This window comes from Eubalaena glacialis, chromosome 10 (assembly GCF_028564815.1).
Source record: "Eubalaena glacialis isolate mEubGla1 chromosome 10, mEubGla1.1.hap2.+ XY, whole genome shotgun sequence".
Classification (NCBI taxonomy): domain Eukaryota; kingdom Metazoa; phylum Chordata; class Mammalia; order Artiodactyla; family Balaenidae; genus Eubalaena; species Eubalaena glacialis.
The window spans coordinates 57,092,724-57,112,721 of record NC_083725.1 but is presented as its reverse complement, the minus strand read 5'-3'; the positions used below and the strand labels follow the sequence as shown (position 1 = coordinate 57,112,721).

At 41.0% G+C, this 19,998-nt stretch overlaps 1 protein-coding gene across 2 annotated transcripts in view; it reads left to right on the top strand.

The window, feature by feature from the left end:
* CCDC81 (coiled-coil domain containing 81) overlaps nt 1-19,777 on the top strand; it is a 35,373-nt gene extending 15,596 nt beyond the window's left edge. For both annotated transcript variants that reach the window (XM_061202755.1, XM_061202754.1), the window contains 10 exons: nt 20-141; nt 1,628-1,751; nt 4,451-4,544; nt 5,245-5,391; nt 6,206-6,310; nt 9,133-9,305; nt 10,505-10,583; nt 10,810-11,030; nt 17,085-17,210; nt 19,546-19,777. In XM_061202755.1, the coding sequence (XP_061058738.1) occupies nt 20-141; nt 1,628-1,751; nt 4,451-4,544; nt 5,245-5,391; nt 6,206-6,310; nt 9,133-9,305; nt 10,505-10,583; nt 10,810-11,030; nt 17,085-17,210; nt 19,546-19,687 (1,333 nt within the window). In that variant the 3' untranslated portion in view covers nt 19,688-19,777. The remainder of the gene's footprint in view (nt 1-19; nt 142-1,627; nt 1,752-4,450; nt 4,545-5,244; nt 5,392-6,205; nt 6,311-9,132; nt 9,306-10,504; nt 10,584-10,809; nt 11,031-17,084; nt 17,211-19,545) is intronic.
* The last annotated feature ends 221 nt before the right edge of the window (nt 19,778-19,998 follow it).

Sequence of the window (19,998 nt, the reverse complement as noted above, 5' to 3'; positions counted from 1 at the left end):
TATCTTGGTTCATTCCTAGGATTGAGCTCAAGGAGATGGAGAACAAACTGCCTATGGAGACCACTGTAGAAGAAGGTGGACAGAATGGACAAAGGAAGAGCAAGTTAAAAGACCAGTCAGACAAAGAAGAAGGTGTCCGAGGTAGGTCGACGATTTCTGGGTATAATCTGTCACTCTTTATTACTTATGAGCCAAGCCATACTGCTTAGCAACTCCTATGGCCAAAATAAATAAAGTTAGTTTCATGAATAATCACTGTATTCTTCTCTCTAACAAACATCTTCTATTCCTGGAATCTTGTATCTCACCTTAACCACTTTATGACTCTCAGACTCTTAAACTGTGATCTCTTTGCTGGCTCTGCACGGCTCAAAACTCAGCTGCCTACAAGGTCCAGGCAGCTAACATAAATGCATGAACTGGGCTGGATGTCACATGATAGGGAGACATGTTAGCATAAATAATAATTTTTATGAAAAATGAAGAGAGGTAGTTTTATATCTTTGATATCTGGCTTTATAGAAGACAGTGGATTCTTATATCTGCGTCTTCATATAATCTGGTGTGATATGTTGTTTTGGTTGAAGCATGTGAAGAAAATCTTAGGACTTCAAAGACTTCTTGAAAGGGTCCTAGGGATCCCCAGGGGTTGCCAATCTACCCTTTGATAAGGTAGTCTAGCAGATTATTGATTTGTGGAAATGTGGGCCAAGTGGTAGCAAATTTTCTGATTCTTCAAGAGAAGCAGATATCCTGACATATGAAATCTATTGACCGTTAAATTTTGGCAACAAATTTACATTGAAACAAAAATGCTAACTGGGCCAAACAAAATATATATCAATGGGTAAACATTGGCTTGTGAATGTTGGTTTTGTGACATGTGGCCTACAGGATTACATACAAACTTTTAGCCTAATACTCATACGCTTTCATTCTTTAGCTTCATTTGTCACTGTTCCTTACAGACTCTTTCTTTGAGCAAAATTGTCTATTCATGCTCTTCTAACATGCCTTGCCCTTCCTCAACTTCATGCTTCTGTTCACTCTTTTTCTCCTGCCTGGAATTCCCTTCCTTTTTTTACAGTCTATCCCAATCCTACTCTCCTCTTTGTACCCTTATCACATCTCACTTCCTCCATGAAAACGTCTCTCATCAGTGGATTCTGAAGTGGCTTCTCTCTTCTCTGAACATTAGAGATTGCACCATTTATTTGAGATTTAGACATTCTGCATCACTGTCTTGAGTTGCTATTTATATAATGTGTGTAAATCACTTAGTACTGTTGGCAGGTGGTAAGACCTCCACAAATGACAGCTCTCATGTTTTCTGTTTATATCTTATTTTTCCTCTTCAACTGTATTTATTGAAAGATCTTTAAGGGCAGAGACTTGCCTCTTTGTATTTTCTAAAGTGCCCGGCCAGAGCTTTGCATGTAATAAATATACAGCAAAAAATATATATATATTTTAACCACACTAGGACAAGGGACAATAATTTAAAGATAAGAAAGTGTATCTTATGTGAACAATTTCCCTAGTAAAATTATGAGTTTTAAAAAATCTGTGTTAAGTACAAACCGCCTATGTAGAGTTGAAAGGAAACTCACTTTCATTCATTCTACAGAGATCTTATCACCCAAGGTAATTCAAGATAGACAAGCTATCTCCCCCACCAAAGCGACAAATGTCAGTTTCCCGCAGAAATTGGAGCAGAATGGGAGTGGTGGGAAGAATACGAACATTGAAAGGTAATGCATTGGGTATTTTCTTTCTTTCTTTCTTCCTCCCTCCCTCCCTCCCTCCCTTTCTTTCTTTCTTTCTTCCATTCTCTCTCTCTCTCTCTCTCTTTCCTGCACTGGGTCTTCGTTGTGGCACGTGGGTTCTTCTTTGTTGCGGCGTGTGGGCTTCTCTAGTGCTAATTGTGGCACGTGGGCTCCAGAGTGCTCGGGCTCAGTAGTTGTGGCGCGTGGCCTTAGTTGCCCCACGGCATGTGGGATCTTAGTTCCCGGACCAGGGATCAAACCTGCATCCCCTGCATTGTAATGCAGATTCTTAACCACTGGACCACCAGGGAAGTCCCTGGGTATTTTTTGTGTTGCACTTTACTAAGTATATTTTCAAGTCCTATCTTGATGCAGGGAATTTTAAATAAGTGTTCATTGATTCATTCCTTCATCCACTATTCTTGATGCTACATTCTAGGTGCTGGGGATAATCAAGCCGACCAGGGCTCACAATCTGTGGGAAAGCCAGAGTGATAAATTATGATTCAGCAGGATAAATGCTATGACAGAGGTGGAAACAAAATAGCACAGAGGAGGAAACATCTAACTTTCCTTCTGGATTTGGGAAAACCTGTCTTGTTTTCTGAGTGTGTGGATATTATGATGTGACACAGGTTCATATTTAGATCAAATTGGAAAGCATTTTTGCCAAACGTGGCTGGCACTCAATAAATGTTCTTCGAGCAAATGAATGTATTACAATTTATGATGGTCCTGTTTTCTTCTTATATCAGAAGATTTCTATTTTCTCCTCTCCCTTTGTGTAGGATACTTTTTAAGACCTCAGATCAGAACTTATGGTTCTGATAAGTATCTATTGAGCATCTACTATATATCTTGCACTGTGCTGTCAACATTCAGTTTATTAATGTCACAATATATCAGCTATCATATGTGTAATTTAGGTGCTTTGTGGATTCCTAAAGTCATGTTCAAAACCCTAGGCATGCTTCTTTTGAGTAATCTCGTTATGAAAGATAATTGAGAATTAAATGTCTAGTACTTTGGAATTTAGTTCAATCCAACAAACATTGAACACCACTGTGTGCCGGGCACTATTCTGGACACTGAAGCTATAGAGCTATGAGACATATAAACCAACTTTCATAAACTTAGTCTTGTAGAGAGATTGTGGCTAAAGAAATAATGCACGTGATGAAGATAACAAAAGAAAGTACAGAGGCTGCAAAGAGGAGGGAGTAATTATTAGGGATTCCTAGTAAAGGCTTCCTACAGAAGTTGACCAATTTTTTTTTTGGCTTTTGTTTTTTTTTCTGATTACTAAAGTAATACATCTTTATCACAGAAATTTTGGAAGAAATGAGAAGAGCAAGAGATACAAAACAATCACCCATAACCCCACTAAATAGAGGAAACTTTCTGTAATGTTATGGGTGTACATCCTTCATTTCAATGCATATATAATATGTACATATATTTGTACTTGAAACATATAGATACATTTGAAACAAAACTGAGATCATATCATATGAACCTTTGCTACACAACAAACAGTGGTGAAAATTTCGCTATGGCTTTAAATATTCTAAAACATGAACAAATGGTTTCTCATCATCTCATTGATTAAACCTTTTGTTTAGCCCATCTCCTGTGGGATACTTAGATGGTTTTTAGTTTTTTATATTATGAATCATGTTGTAACAAATATAATCACACATAATTCTTTGCACACACCTGCGTATTCTGTAGGATAAAAACTTTGAAGTGAAATTTCAGAGATAAGGGATGAGCCCATTTTTCACGCTTTTGATACACATTACCAGTTATCCTCAGGAAGATTGTACCAAATTATCTCCCCAGTAGCAGTAATGTGACGGACTGCTGTGTTCTCTACAGCTTTGCTAATACTGGACACTGTACCCTCCACGCACCCAGGGTAAAAGCTAAAGTCATTACTGTGGCCGTCAAGGTCCTGCCTGATCTCTGACCTCTCTCCGACTTTTCGCCCACTAACTCATCTTCCTCAAGCCATACTGCACACAGGCGTGCTCCCACTTCAAGGCCTTAGTGCTCATTTGCTCTGCTAGGTCCTTTTCCATCAGATATCTGATTATTATTATTCCTTTACTGCCTTCAGTTATCTGCTCAAATTTCACCTTTTTGGTGAAAACTTCCCTAGCCATTCTATTCATGATTTAATACTCCATTCCTCCAGCATTGCATGGCATTTATCATCACTGAACAGACTATAGAATTCACTCATTTACCTTGTTTATTGGCTGTCTACCCCCATCAGCATGTCAATTCCATGAGGACAGAGCTTTTTTTATGTGTATTTTGTTCTTTACTACCTCTCCCATGCTTAGAGCAGTACATATAGTAAACACTCAATAAATTTTTGGAGAATGAATAAATTTTATCCCAATTTCACTGAATTGGTAACTGAGACTTTGTAAGATTACCCAGCTTGTCTAATGCCAGTCAGCTTCTAATAAAGAAAGCTGGGCTTTGAACCCACCCAGGTTTATCTGATACAAAGCCTGGGTTCTTAACCTCTATACATGTAGATGCTCTAAAGAAAACCACTGAGATATTTTTCATTTTCTTATATTTATACTTGTTTCTAAAATTATCATTAATAATTGATGATAATTGATGTCAGACTACATTAACATTAATTAATGTTGCATTGTTTTTTATAGGTTACCATCTCTGGGTGGTCTGAAAAATGACAATGAAATGAAGCCTAAAATTTCTCCAGCCACTTCTTGCCAGGATCATAATAGGGCAGGACAGGTACAGTGTCTTCAAAGAAACGAAACCCAGTCAGAATCTTCCTCTGACTTCTGTTTCTCAGAAAGAATTCTGGGAATTGCTCTTTCTTTAATATATGGGTATGGCTCAGGTACTCAGGACCCATAATTGGACTGTGATAAATCTATCTACTAGTCAAAATCTACTAGTTCACAGAAATAGGGTTGGGAAATCTCCACTTTCCAGTTGCTATAAACACATCTGTTGAGGCAAGAGTTTATTAAATCCTCTGGAATATTTGTGGGGCCTTCTCTGAAAATCTCCCTTGGCTAATATCTTTAATACTTCCTTTTATGAAGTGTACTTCTTGATACACCTAGCCTTTGGAGAGCTTGGGAAGGGAATGCACAGGCAAAAAGGTAAAAGGTAAAAGTCCATTTGTCCAGAGTGAGAGAGTGGCATGGACATATATACACTACCAAACGTAAAATAGATAGCTAGTGGGAAGCAACCGCATAGCACAGGGAGATCAGCTCTGTGCTTTGTGACCACCTAGAGGGGTGGGATAGGGCGGGTGGGAGGGAGGGAGATGCAAGAGGGATGAGATATGGGAACATATGTATATGTATAACTGATTCACTTTGTTATAAAGCAGAAACTAACACACCATTGTAAAGCAATTATACTCCAATAAAGATGTTAAAAAAAAAAAGTCAATTTGTCCTAAAACTTGGTGTTACAGGAAATGTGTTATGTATGCTTGCAACGAGCACAGCGGAATTCTCCATTGTACTACAGTGAGGAGAGGAAGAGGAGAGAGGTGGAAGATGAACGACTCCTACAGCAGTATCAGATGCTGAAAGATCAAGAGGCTCTCTTCAAAGAGCAGGTAGATCAACACCTCGGTTAAGGAGTGTTTAACACGGGACAGGAGAATGTGATTATAAAACACCATTTCAAAAGTTCCATCGTGTGTCTGTACTGTAACATATTGAACCATTTACTTACTGCTGAACTAAAACTTAGGTTGTGTCCAAGTTTTCACTAATAGTAAACAGTCCAGGGATGAATATCCGTGCAGCTGATGTTTGTACGTGTCACTGATTCCCCCCCACCCCCCCATGAAGACTGAGTTTTATTATTTATTTATTGGCCAGACCGTGCAGCTTGTGGGATCTTCATTCCCCGACTAGGGATTGAACCCGGGCCCCTAGCAGTGAGAAGGCCAAGTCCTAACCACTGGACCACCAGGGAATTCCCAAGACTGAGTTTTAAAGATGGAATTCCTGGATTACATAGCTTTATTTTTTATTTCTCATAAAATAGAATCCCAGTCAGGGCTTCTCCCTTCAAATTCATGGCCTATCTCAAGTAAAGACAGAATGGCACCTTTGCATTTGCTTTATCCCAATTTCTGTGATCTCCAATAACTGGCCTTACTGTCCTCTCCTGCATTTGTGATATCAGAGGTAACCACTCATGAAATCTTCCGTTCCTTCTTACGATCCCTGTAGAGGTGGTGCCTGGAGCCCAAGAATGGGAAACAAAAGCCCACTTAAAAAAAAAAAATCTATGAACACATCAGAAAGTATTTACTATTGCCTCCAAAAGGCAGGTTTCTACCTTGGTTGGGTTACTTTAATACAGTAGAATTAAATTTTTAAAAGCTCTATTTCATATGTGATTTTTTTTTTTTCTCAAAGATGCGAAGTCTGGCTAGTAGAGAACAGAATCAAAAAAATGCTGCCTATAATCTTGGAGTTGCTGAAGCCATAAGAATCCACAAGAATGAGAAACCTGAATTTTATGTAAGAGTCTTTTCGAAATTTCTAGGGCTGATACCTGCCCTACTTGTGAGCATTTGGATCCACTCTCCATATTGCGCCAATGTTTTAAAGTGGTAGAGGTAAAAAGAGGCTTGTGCAAGGCTGAAGCTTCCTTCCAGGGCAGGAGTGGTCCAGGATCTGCCTCCACACCATTCACATTCATAATACAGTTCCTACTAGTAATGAGAGCACTTGTTAATGATAGTAATTTTCAACCAGGACCTGGGAGAGGTGGGGATAGGGACAGTATATTAAATTCCTGCCCCAGGATCAGATGATCTAAGTAGAGAACCAGCATCCCTTGGGAGCTTGCTGGAAATGCAGAATCTAGGGTGCCACCTCAGACCTCCAGAATGAGAATCTGCGTTCGAACAACATACTTAGATGATTTGTAGTTTCCTTAAAGTTTGAGAACCCCAGCTTCAGAGGGACGTGAGCCACCTGTTTTGCCATTGATTTAATGTTTCCAATCATGATGTGCCTACCTTTATTTCTGCCTGAACCTTCCTTCTTTCACCTCACTATCTAGGCAGTGTGACACTCCGGACATACACCTAATAAAATAGATTTTCTTTATTCATCATCAAGCATTCATTGAATTCCTTTGTGCTGGCCACTCTGCTAGTGGCTAGGAATACAAAGATGAACAACACAAGGTCCCTCTCTAAAGTCTCAGGATAGTGGGGGAAAGAGATTTAAAGAGACAAGAGTGTGATATACTAAATGCTATGATAAATCTTTGAACAGAGCAAAGAGGAGAGTCACTTAACCCAGACCAGAGACCTGAGAAGACTTCCTGGCATACAGGAGTTAGGTAAAGAAGTGAATGGAGGCAAAACCTTCCAGGCAGGGGCAATAGGGAAGGAGGAAGAGGGGGCACCATGCTTTTGAGCTTTAGGTCCTCTCTCTCTCTCCTCTTAGATAGATGTAAGGTCCACATTATATGTTTATTACTGCCTACTTTATATCTCCTCTTTGTTATAACCGTAGATACCTTAAAGTGAAAAAGACCAAAACAGAAGTTTTGATTTCCCTTCTCAACCTGTTCTTCTCCCAGCCTTCCCATTTTAGCAAGTGGTATCACCAGCCAGACAGTTGCATGAACCCCATACCTAAAAGTGATCCTAGACTCCTCCTCCTCAGTCCCCCACATCCAACCATCTGCAAGCCCACTTGCCTTCACCTCCAAAAGGCATCCAATATCTCTCTATGTCTCTTCATCTTCAATGTCACCACCCCAATCCAAGCCACATTAGAAGGCCCAACGTTTTTTTTTTTTTAATATTTATTTATTTATTTATTTTGTTGTGTTGGGTCTTAGTTGCGGCAGGTGGGTTCCTTAGTTGTGGCACGTGAACTCTTAGTTGCAGCATGCATGTGGGATCTAGTTCCCCAACCAGGGGTCGAACCTAGGCCCCCTGCAGTGGGAGCGTGGAGTCTTAACCACTTTGCCACCAGGGAAGTCCCAGAAGGCCCAACTTTTGCACTACTTCCCTAGTCAGGCTCGCTGCTTGCCCTCCTACAATCTATTCTCCACACAGCAGCCAGGGTGATCTTTTAAAACTGTTCACCAAAACAGATCATTCTCTGCTTTAAAGCCTCTCATGGCCTTCCACTGAATTAAAATAAAATGCAAACGCCTTACCTTGACTTATCAAGCCCTCCTGGTTTGGCCCGTCTCCCTCTTGGCGCTCACCTGCTCTGCTCTCCCCTTGCTCGCTCTGCCTCAGCCACGTAGACCTTCTTTCTGCTTGTTTCCATCTAGTGTCTTTGCACTTGCTGATCCTTCTGTACAGGACACCGGTCCCCTGATATTTGCAGTGGAGGTGATTCAGTCACCTCCCTAATAAAACCTTCCTTAATAACCAGTTTAGCCCCATTCCCACCCGGACACTCGCTATGAGAAGGGCTTCATAGTACCTATCACTACCTTAAATTATCTGTGTGTGGTTTGCTTGTTGGCTGTCTGTCTCTTGTACCAGCATGCAGGCTCAATGAGAGTGAGGCTCTCTGTGGATCTCTGTTCTTTTTTTTTTTAAATTTATTTATTTATTTATTTTTGGCTGTGTTGGGACGTTGTTGCTGCACATGGGCTTTCTCTAGCTGCCACGAGTGGGGGCCCCTCTTAATTGCAGTGCGCAGGCTTCTCATTGCGGTGGCTTCTCTCGTTGCAGAGCACAGGCTCTAGGCACGCGGGCTTCAGTAGTTGCAGCACGCAGGCTCAGTAGTTGTGGCTCGCGGGCTCTAGAGCGCAGGCTCAGTAGTTGTGGCGCACGGGCTTAGTTGCTCCGTGGCATGTGGGATCTTCCCAGACCAGGGCTCGAACCCGCATCCCCTGCATTGGCAGGTGGATTCTCAACTACTGCGCCACCAGGGAAGCCCTGTGGATCTCTGTTCTTGATCACGGCTGGGTTCCCAGTGTCTAGCGTGGCTAAGCCCAGAGCAGGAGCTCAATTTTCCCTCTTCCACTTCCTCGCAGTCCCTGCTTATGCTTCTGCACTCACTCAGAATTCCTCCTCCTTTCAGGATGCAAGTTGTTTAAGTACTAGCGAAGGACCTACTCCGTGAAGTCCTTTTTCATCTCCCTCTCAGTTATGGGGCTTTGGTCAGTTCTGCTCAGATTCATCCTTGAGCGTACTCATATGGTTCTGTGGGTCACTAGCTGGTCAATGTGTTGAGGACTGGGCACATATTATAAATTAATCAAGGCTTTCTGATTGATTTTAGTCTTCTGAATGATTACCCTTATTCTTTGTTGCTTTTTAGTATTCTAGAATAAATGAGTTGCTTCTCTTTCATTCTAGAAATCCTTCTTGTTTGATAAACGGCCACTCAGTCCTGAGATTAATGCTTTTAAGCAAGAGGAATACTCCCAAAGTCTCCTGAAACAAATGGGTCACAGACGGGAAAAGGACATAAAGCAAAGACAAAACAGAGAGTTGATGGACCGCCTGGAACAAGTGCAGCTGACAGAGGAGTGAGTCTAGCTAGACGTGCTCTGAAAAATGGATTTGGAATGTTCACGTGATGCTTCTTTCCATGTGGGATTGGATCAGCGTTGGTAGTTTCATTAGCACATCTGTAACCAACTGAGCAAACTAACCCAGCTAGCAGCCAGTACCATAGCCTAACACTTCATTAGAAACATGGAAAAGCCAGCATTATTATAACTATCATTAGTTAATGATTGCTGTCTATAATCATTTTAATTACAGAGTATCATTTTGTATTGTTTTGTGATCACTAATCTTGGTAGATGGAGGAAGGGACTTGTCTTGAGCAGGCTTCCTTCCCAGCTATTCCCAGGTAACCTCAAGGCAAAGCTGAGTTGTATTATAAGTATGAAGGGTGTCCTATGGAACCTGAGGGCAGGAATGTATGGGGGACCCAGGAAGACTGGAACCAGGAACTAAAATCCATGTAAAAAAAGCTTTCCACCTGCTCACACCCCGGCTCCTTAGCTGATATTGTCTGTATTCCAGCTCACAGTTGGATGAATTTCAGTCTCAATTCCAAATTTTCAGGAAAGAGAATCTGATTGGTCCTGCTTGGGTTATCTGAGGCCTGGGATAGGGTCAGGGCCACAGAGTTCAAACATGCCTAAGTGGGCCATACTTCTGCTACTGAGGTCAGGAGAGCAATTAAGGAGGCTACTGTGGTGTGAGAGAAACTCGTAAATCAAATAAGTATCTAGTTTCTGTGACCAAAAACTATTTCCATAAAATGCATATGTTCCATTATATTCACTTTACAGATCATGTGGAGGTTGCATGTAATAGATTCATTTTATAATAGGAAAGACCACTCTTCTTAAAAAGGAATCTTATGATGAGTCATTGTATTGCATGCACAGACACTTTCTGCTTTCCTATCTAGATTTTTTTAAGCATGGGGGGAGGAAGGGTGCCTGTCTTAATGGTAGTGCATTTGAACTATATGGTTGGTCACTCGCTTATACCTGCCCATCCATCCCTGTCCAACACACTGTCCACTAGCCTATGGATTTGAATTACTCTTTTCTTTCTTAAAATGAAAGTTCCTGGAAGGAAATATCACTTTTCATCAGGCTCTTATTCCTATTAATATTTATTAAACATGTTTTGTTGATGTTAATCTGTATTACTAAACACTCTACAACAAACTGTGGTCCCACCTTCTCTTATTCATAACTGCCAGACTTGCTGCGCAAAGAGCCAAATATATAAAAGATAAGATGGAAGAAACACAGTGTTACAAGAGAGCTTTGGATGCACAGGTAAGGGGCCAATTATTCCTTTAAACTTTTGCAGGGTTTCAGTAGCATTCTAAAAATATGTATACATCCTGTAATGTTACGAATACTCTTATGCGTTATCCATTTGGTGGTTCTGAGGCCCTTGTTCTCTCCTCTGAGGTGCTGGTATTTACTATGCTACGGCCTTGTGCCTTAAGTCTCTTCCCTGGTATAATTATCATCTGCATCATGTGTGTCCCTGCTTCAGATAAAGAACAAACGCCCCCAGCTGCCCATGTTTGAGCCAGACTCTTCTGAGCCCATCTTTGGTAAGGAAGAGGGTGAGCCGATGGTGGAAAAGCGAAGGAGAGAACAGAATTACATGAAGCACCAGCAGGAGGCAGCTGCTAACCACAAGAGGACGGCCGTCCTGCACCAGCTGGTGGACCAGAAGTGGGATCTGCTGATGCTTCAGAGGACACACAAAGAGTAAGACACCCTGGATCTTTCCTCCTCCTCCTCCTCTCCTGCCCTCCAGAGAGGCAATCATGATAGTGAACACATTGAGGACTTACTATGTGCAAAATATTGTTCTAAGCTTATTATGTGCTTTATCTCATTTCATCCCCACAATTCACCCTATGAAGAAAAGTTATTAAATTAAAAACAAACTCATTTTTAAAAGAATATTATGCATTCATGTGTATATAAACATATTTATACACATACATAATGTAAGATAAACAATAATTCCAAATGCGTTATCTTTTTTCATATTCTTTTCCATTATGGTTTATTATAAGATGTTGAATATAGTTCTCTTGTTGTTTATCTATTTTATTTATAGCAGTTTGTATCTGCTAATCCCAAACTCCTAATTTATCCCTCCCCCACCCCCTTTCCCCTTTGCTAACCATAAGTTACAAACAAACTCTCTCAATCCCACTTCTCCCTCTAGTTACCTTTCCGTAGTTTTCTTTCCCTTTACAGGACAATGTCTGAAAAGAGTTGTCCACCCCAGCACTGGCCACTGGAAATACAATGTGAGCCACAAATGTGCTGTCCTGCTCAAGTGGACACAAACATGAAACTGAGGCCCTTTCTCAACCTCCACTAAACCCCTTCTTCAGAGAACCGCGCATGTAGTAAGCTGTGCTGATGTTTGCTGGTGCAGGGGTGCTGAAGGTGTCAGGGCAGGCAGAGGAGGACTTTATGCCATATCAATGCACAATACCTTTAAATTCAAACATCAGACACCCACTGTTTTAAAGTACCCATTGGTCACCCCACAAATGGGGAATTTTTTAAGATCCTGACCAGCCCTCAGCCTTGTAACATCTCCTTGGCTCCTTCTTGTCTTCCCATTTCCCATGTTTCCTACTCTCCCTCTTTCACCCCCTCATTGCCACAGAGAGCTACAGTTTCTTCTTTGTAGATGTTCAGGAATTTTCAGATACTTGATCAAAGTTCTCAGGAGTTCCAAGAGGGCTTCTCTTCAAAGGAATCTCCTCTTTTAAAAAGGCAGTTGTACTTATAAAAAGAAAAAAAGTTATTATATTAAAATTTTATAAATGGTCAGTGGGATGGTGCAAAGATTTGTTATGTTCTATAGCAAGTAGGTTCAGACAGGAATATATGAGTAGAATAATTGGGTGAAGGTGGGAGGATATTGTGATAAGGGTGGGGTTGGATTGGGGTAGAGAGGTGAGAGTAGTTAAAAGCATGGCTTTTGGAGTCAAATCAGATGTGGGACTGAGTCTTGCATCAGCCCAGGGCAATGTATACTTGTATGTCTGTACTGTTTGCTAAAATACTGAAATATTTCCATACTTCTTGATTAACAGCTGTTGCCCCAAGCCCCACAGGTGCACCCCTGCTGCCCAGGCTGCTCCTGCCCCTCCCTGGGATCCCCCATCCCACCTCTCCACGACCTTTCACCGAATGGATGAATACCTCGGGTCTCCAAGACCACTTCCGGTCTCCATTCTGATTGATTGATATGCGGTTCTGCCATTTTACTAGTTGTGTGGGATTGGGCAGGTTACAGCCCCCTGAGGGCATTGGTTTCCTTATCAGTTATTAGGGAGAATACTAATATCTACCTCCAAGGTGGTTAAGGGTCAAATGAAGAAGTTCTTGTAAGGAGCTTGTTTCATAGCAAACAGCTGCCCCTTGCCCCGCAGTGGCTCTGCCTTTCCGTGCATGCTGCCACAGCCAGATCTGGGACCCTTTGCATGTGTTGCAGAGATTATTGCAGTTTCCTCCTCAGCTCCTTAGCTTCTCTGGCTGTTCTCCTGAACATGGAGTTAGGAGGGTTTAAACTCTGTCACTTCCAAACTGTGTGACCTGGACCATAGCACACATGGGGTCTTTGAGCTCTCTTTTCCTCACATGAAAAATAAGGATATCACACCTGCCCTGCCTATCCTTACTATGACAATTAAATGAGATTATGTATGTGAGAGCATTTCTGGAAACTTCAGAGCTCTGATCAAATACAAACTATGGTCGTTATCTGGTTATCTCTTTTGTTGGAGTTCTGGTCGTAAACCCCCGTTTTTATATGGATTAGATCCTTGTCTTTTGTTTCTATATCCTTTACTGATTATTCCATATTCTATTCTCTTTTCTTTTCCAACTTCCCCATCCTCGGTCCATCTCAAAATGTGATCTTAGGTCTTTCTGTGGCAACTAGAAGATCATTTTCTTTCAGAGGGAATGACTTAGTCTGTGTGATCCAAACAGGCCTGCTGAAGTATTTTTACTTGTTTTACTTTTTTTTTTTTAAACTTTTCTGCTTTTGTTTAAAAAAATATAACAATTCATGCTCATTAAGTCAGTTAGTGGAGATATTAAAAAAAAAAGGCTAATAATCTCCCCTACCAAGTAGTCAGTGTTACGTTTAGCCTTCTACATTTTTTCCTGTTCTTTATAAATATATTCAAACAATATACACACATATATTTTTCCTTCCATTTTTGTAAATGAAAATGAGGCCCATGAGATCTTACATATTACTCTGCAACCCAACCTTTCTTTAACCTAATAATGTGTCATTAATTTGTATTTAGGTCAGTACCTATATATGAAATTCATTTTTCTTTAATAACAGCATACTATCTATAATGTGGATTATATAGTTTAACTTTTGCACCATTGATGAACATTCACTTTGTTTCCAGGTATTTTGCTATTACAACAATTCTGCATTAAGCATTTTTCTTATTTTTCCTTATACTGGTTGTTTTGTTTCTACTGGATAAATTCCTAAAAGTGGGGTTGCTGGATCAAGTGTATGGCACGTTTTAAATACTACCAGATACTGACACTGCTTTCTAAAAAGGTACAGCAATTTGCTTCCACCAGCAGTCTTGGGAGAATCCTAGTTGCTTCCCATCTAATCTTACTTCATGTTCTTACTTTCTAGGCATTTAAAGTAAACTGACTTTTAAACCTATCCTTTAAAGAATTGTATAACAATGGCCAAAAAGCATATGAAAGGATGCTCAACATCAGTAATCACTGGGGAAATACAAATCAAAACCACAAGGAGATAGCTGCTCATTAACAAATGGTTTCCATGCTCTGTGACAGTGTGGGGGTGACCCTGTTGGAACTAGAGGTCATTTAACATTTAACTCTATGTGTGCCTCTCCAAGATAAGAGGTATTCCGTGTTTTATTGAATATTTACTTATGTGAACCTGCGACACAGGGATTCTCTACTCCAGTGAATAAAGGTGGCAAGGTAGGAATGTGAGATTTAAAGTACAGCTGTGTTTTATATTACACAATTTAATAATTTAATTCCAATAATATAGAAATCCTGGAATGCCAACTCTATGGAAGTTCGAATGGAGTAAGCAGTCAGCAAATTGTTCATGTTTTCCCCTGCAAAACACCTATGTAGATGTAAGAAAATGTCTTTCACTATTTAGGATATATATATCAGTGTGACATACATGGATAACATGGCTATCTTTTTTTTCTATGTTTCTTTCTGAAAAGAAAACATTTATACATTTGCAGAATAGTGTAATAAGATTTCGTAAATGCAAAGATAAAATGTGTTATCATTTATCTTGGATTATAATATCTGTGGTTTAATTGCCTTGTGAAATGTCCAAAACAAGAACAATTATATATTTTTCTCACACCACATACACCATGAAACATTTAACAAGTACTTCTTTTAGACCATTCAAAAGATTAGGAAGGAAGAAAATTGTCTATTCAGTATTAGATAAAACCATTAAGATGTGAATACATATGATGTAAAGAGGAAAGATAAAGGAAACTAGAACTGGCAAGGAAAGAGAGAGAGAGAGAGAGAGAGAAAGGGAGAGAGAGAGAGAGGGAGACTACCTCACATGTGTTAGGATGGCTATTATAAAAAAAAAAACAAAACAGAAAATAGTAAACATTGGAAAGGATGTGGAGAAATAGGAACCCTGTATGCTGTTGGTGGGAATGTAAATTGGTATAACCACTATGGAAAACAGTGGTGGTTCCTCAAAAAATTAAAAGTGGAATTACCATGTGATTCAATAATTCCACTTCTGGGTATATATCCAAAAGATTTGAAAGCATGATCTTTCAGAGGTATTTGCACACTTATGTTCATAGCAGCATAATTCACGATAGCTAAGAAATAGCAGCAACTCAAATGTCCAACCACAGACAAAAGGATAAACAAAAGGCAGTATACACATACAATGGAATATTACTCAGCCTTAAAAAGAAAGAAAGTTCTGACACATGCTACAACATGGATGAACCTTGAGGACATTATGTTAAGTGAAATAAGCCTGCCACAAAAAGAAGACAAATACTGTATGACTCTGTTTATATAAGGTAATTAGAGTAGTCTAATTCATGGAAACAAAGTAGAATGGTAGCTGACAGGGGTTAAGGGGAGGGAGAAATAGGGAGTTGTTGTTTAATGGGTTTAGAATTTCAATTTTGCAAGGTGAAAAGAGTTCTAGATATTGATTGCACAACAGTGGGAATATAGTTAACACTATATACCTGGATGTTTAGAAATGGTTAAGATAGTCAATATTATGTTATGCGGTTTGTTTTTTCTTTTAATTTAATTAATTTATTTATTTTTGGCTGCGTTGGGTCTTTGTTGCTGCGCACGGGCTTTCTTTAGTTGCGGTGAGCGGGAGCTGCTCTTCATTGCGGCGTGTGGGCTTCTCATTGCGGTGGCTTCTCTTGTTGCGGAGCACGGGCTCTAGGTGCCTGGGCTTCAATAGTTGTGGCACGCGGGCTCAGTAGTTTTGGCTCACAGGATCTAGAACGTAGGCTCAGTAGTTGTGGCGCATGGGCTTAGTTGCTCCACGGCATGTGGGATCTTCCCGGACCAGGGCTTGAACCTGTGTCCCCTGCATTGGCAGGCAATTCTTAACCACTGCACCACCAGGGAAGCCCCTATGTGTTTTTTTTTAAAACTACAATTAAAAAAAACCGTGAAAAGATAAAAAAGGTTATGAAAAAATATATATAATAGGTACCATTCCGTCATTGAACTCCCATTGTGTGATAGGCAATGGCGCTTTCTGTATATTATCCTACTTAATCTTTATAATGACCGCACAATAGCTATTGAATCAACGCTTGTTAGAGGATAATGGGGCCATGCTATTTTAGAATAAGTGAACCAGCACAGAGCACATTACAGTATTTTACCGGCGGGTCCTGACACCTAGTGGCGGTTGGTACCTGTAACACAAGACCCTTCAGCGTAGGCAGGCTAAATCAAGGGTCACATTTAGTGAAGTCCCTTCCAGAATTTAATGAGAACTGACTGTAAGAGTTTCAGTTTGGCAGGAAATAGACACATTTATATTGAACCAGGTTTAGGGTGATTCACACAGCAGTGACTACATGTTTAGAGACCAGTAATAGAAACACTTAACATTGGGAATGCTGGAACACTGTGCTTGAAGAGAGATATTATACTGCAGTCATTTCTTTGATGATGTGACCTTCACCAAACATGTTTTTTTTTTTTTTTTTACCCTTCTTCACAATGTTAGATATTTTCTCGATTTCATTTTCTTTTGCTTAGTCATTTCTGTTTCTTTCCCCCTGTCTAACCATTCATTCATACACCTGTCTACTTTGTCTTGTAAAACATCTGGCAGAACTGGTGGGCGGACTACTGAGAGCTGAGAGGCTGGACTAAAAGGAAGGAAGCAAAGTATAGGAAATCCATTTGAGATGAATCTTCAGATCAGTTAAATTAGCCTAAAAGGAAATTGATGGCTTTAAAGGCTGAATGTGTTAATTGGAAAAAGGTTTTAATCCTGCTAATTTAAACCAGGATTGAAGATGAAAGGGCCTAGACCCACAAATTATTTGCTAGGAGTTTCGCTATGTTTTTACAGTGTTCATGCCCCTTAGTCTATTTCAAAGAGTGGTGAACAAAACCAGAAGCTTTTCTGTTTAACTTAGCATGAAAGGAATGGGGCTCCTAGGGTTAGTGCATGCCCTTCCCGGTATTAATGAATGGAATCTCAGACTCTTCTGTTCTCTCTAGGCACTTGGCAGACAGAAATGCTGAGCTTGAGCGAGTGAGCAGAATCTACCAAAACTTACAGGATGACTGGGAAAGGAGTGCTGTCATGAAGAAGCAGCGGGACCTGGAGGAGAAGGCTTTCGAGCGGTAGTACCTGATTGCACCTGAAGTTTTTTTCGCAGACAAAATCCCCTCTGCATCTTGTTAGTTTCCTCTAATCCTGGGATGGCAGATAGGTTTTAAGTGTCAGCTTCAGTTTATTAGGGGTAGCTGCCTAGAGACCTTTGTGAGAAAAGAATTCTGGGTTTAGTGGGAAATACTGCTATGATATGTTAGAAATGTCTGTTGTGGACATGGGATGGAGAATGCTGTGTTACATGTTATATATTTGCCATCTCTGCCCTAATCTTTGCCTCTGTGTAGTAGCTTTATTTTCGCTTTGTGGAGGCTAGGGAGGCCTGGGGGTGTGGGGGGAGGAGGGTGGGAATTCTCTTTGGAGATAATTAGTTGGAAATAGGAAGAAAGTGTTTCTGTCTGAACACATCTAAGGCTTATGGGATGGTCTTGTAAGAGCAGAGTTAAGGCGTTGTAGGTAAGATTGGCAATTGGAAAAGTGAGATGCCCAACCAAGAATGTCTTCCTGAAATGTATTATATCCATGCTCACTTTCCCCAGCTATCTATTTACAATCTAGAGTTGGGGAATCCAGATGTTTTGGAGAATTAACACTAACTTTGGAGAGGCAGCTAATCTTTTTGCCTTACTTTTCTTATTTCTAAGATGGGGAAAGTAAACATTTGCCTGGCTTGGCTAACACAGGAGTTTGGGGGATCAAATAAAGAGTTGGAAAATTATTACACTTTAAAAAATTAAAATACTTTACAAATGTAAGGTATGATTTCATAGAATGTTGAAAACTTGAAGAAACAAAGTCTATGCAATCAAATGTTATTAAAACCTGAATATACCAAAATAATATTTAAATTGCCAATTATCAACTAATTTTTATCATAGAAAAAATTGTTATAGTGGATCTTGATCTGAAACTCTCCTTTTCCTTTTGGATTTTAAGGCATTTCTCACCTGTCTTTCTAATGGGTAGAACCCATATTTTGTGACAATGAAAGTATGACAGATGATGTGGAAAATAAGTTCCAAAGGAGAAGTGAGGTTGTTTGGCCTAGGGAAGAGGAAGGGAAAGGGGAATTGGGTATTTCAAGCCATTTTCTCAGTGTTGTGGGAAAGCAGGTAGAAGGCAATGAGATTAGTGTCAGGGAGATTTTAGCTGGATTTTGGAAGAAGGCTTGGCTAACATGGTGATAAACGGTAGAGGAGACATGACATAACCTTGAGTGGCAGGATAGCCCAGCTGTTCCACAGACACAGCAGAGCAGACCTCTCACCTGAAGACCTAGGCCAAGTTGTGGGCAGGGACTCAAGTGGACAGCACGTAGGAAGGAGGAATTGGTTGGCATTAAAAAGAAAACAAAGCAGAAGCAAAAACAAGGTTCACATGTATGCAGTTAGTTCATGATACTTGGTCCCATCGCCAAGGCAAGCCAGGTAGGTCTTCCCCTGCCTATTGCCAAGATTGTCCTTTTTCTTTCTTTTTTTTTTTTTGAATTTTATTTTATTTTTATTTTCTTTATACAGCAGGTTCTTATTAGTTATCTATTTTATACATACTAGTGTATATATGTCAATCCCAATCTCCCAAGATTGTCCTTTTTCCTTTGAAGGCTGTCATCGATGCTTCTTTTTACAGAATCCCACCGTGTAGAAATTTTGATAACGTAGGGGAACACATCAGGGATTGTGCACATCCTGCACAATCAGGAAAAACTGTTGAAGTGGAAAACCAGTCACTGTCATCCCTTCATCTCTGCTTCTAGCTGCTTTCGTCCTCTTTTTCTACGTCTTCACTTCCTCTCCTGCCCTTAACTCTCCAGAGGCTTCTGGCCCCCTGGGACTTTCCATTGAAGTCTACCCTTCATTGTCTGCTGGGATGTTAACTTAACCAGCAGCTTAATGGCTTGATCTCCCTCTCAAATGCTGTCTCCCGGGGAAGCCTGACAGGTAAAGGCGCATCCATGGGACAAAGCCGCAAATACTGAGGCTTTGGAGCCACCATCCCATTCACGCTGGCTGAGTGACCTTGGGCAAGTCCTGTGTTCTCTGAGGGTTTAGGTGGGTGTGGGGAGAGGGCTGGGGTCAGACTGTTGTGAAGGCACCACGCAGAGCCTTTTATTCACTAGGGAAGGAGGAGAAGCAGGAGATGCCCGGCCCGGGGCGAGCAGCAGGTAGCAGCGTGGAGGGGAGAGACTGCAGGTGGGAAATCACAGGTGGGCCGTAAGCTCCTGGAGGGCAGGGACCAGGTGTGACTTTTCTTTTGTATCCCTTCCATTGCATCGGCTTCCAGGCGAGGCACCCAGTAAGGACTCGGGGATGCCGGCAAATGACCCCTTTTTCTGCCTCTCCACAGGGCCTCCAGCAAGCTCTTCCTCCTGGACCAGTGTGAGAAGTATCGGCGCTGCAAGCAGTGCCAGAGGCGACCCTCCAACGTGGGCAAGAGCAACCTGTGGCCCCTGAACAAGTACATGCACGGCTCCCGGCTGTTTGTATAAAACCCAACGTCTGGGCCTGCCTTTCCTAGGGAAAGTTTTTCTTTTTTAAACGTGCAGGGGTGATGGTGAAACTACATATTTGTACTTTAGAGGAAAAAAAATTATTGTGCCATTTTGGTGCTTTCAGGGGTAGAGGGAATTCCTATGGACAGGTTCTCCCCACCTGTCTTCCTCCCATCCCTCCCCAGACAACCCTGCCGCAGTCAGGGCTGGGAGGCGCACCCAGCTTCATTCTGGCTGAGGGGGTATTGCTGACCCAGCCCTGCCTCTCCCTCTGTGACTTTGTCTAAGAAACTTCATCTTTTCCTCAC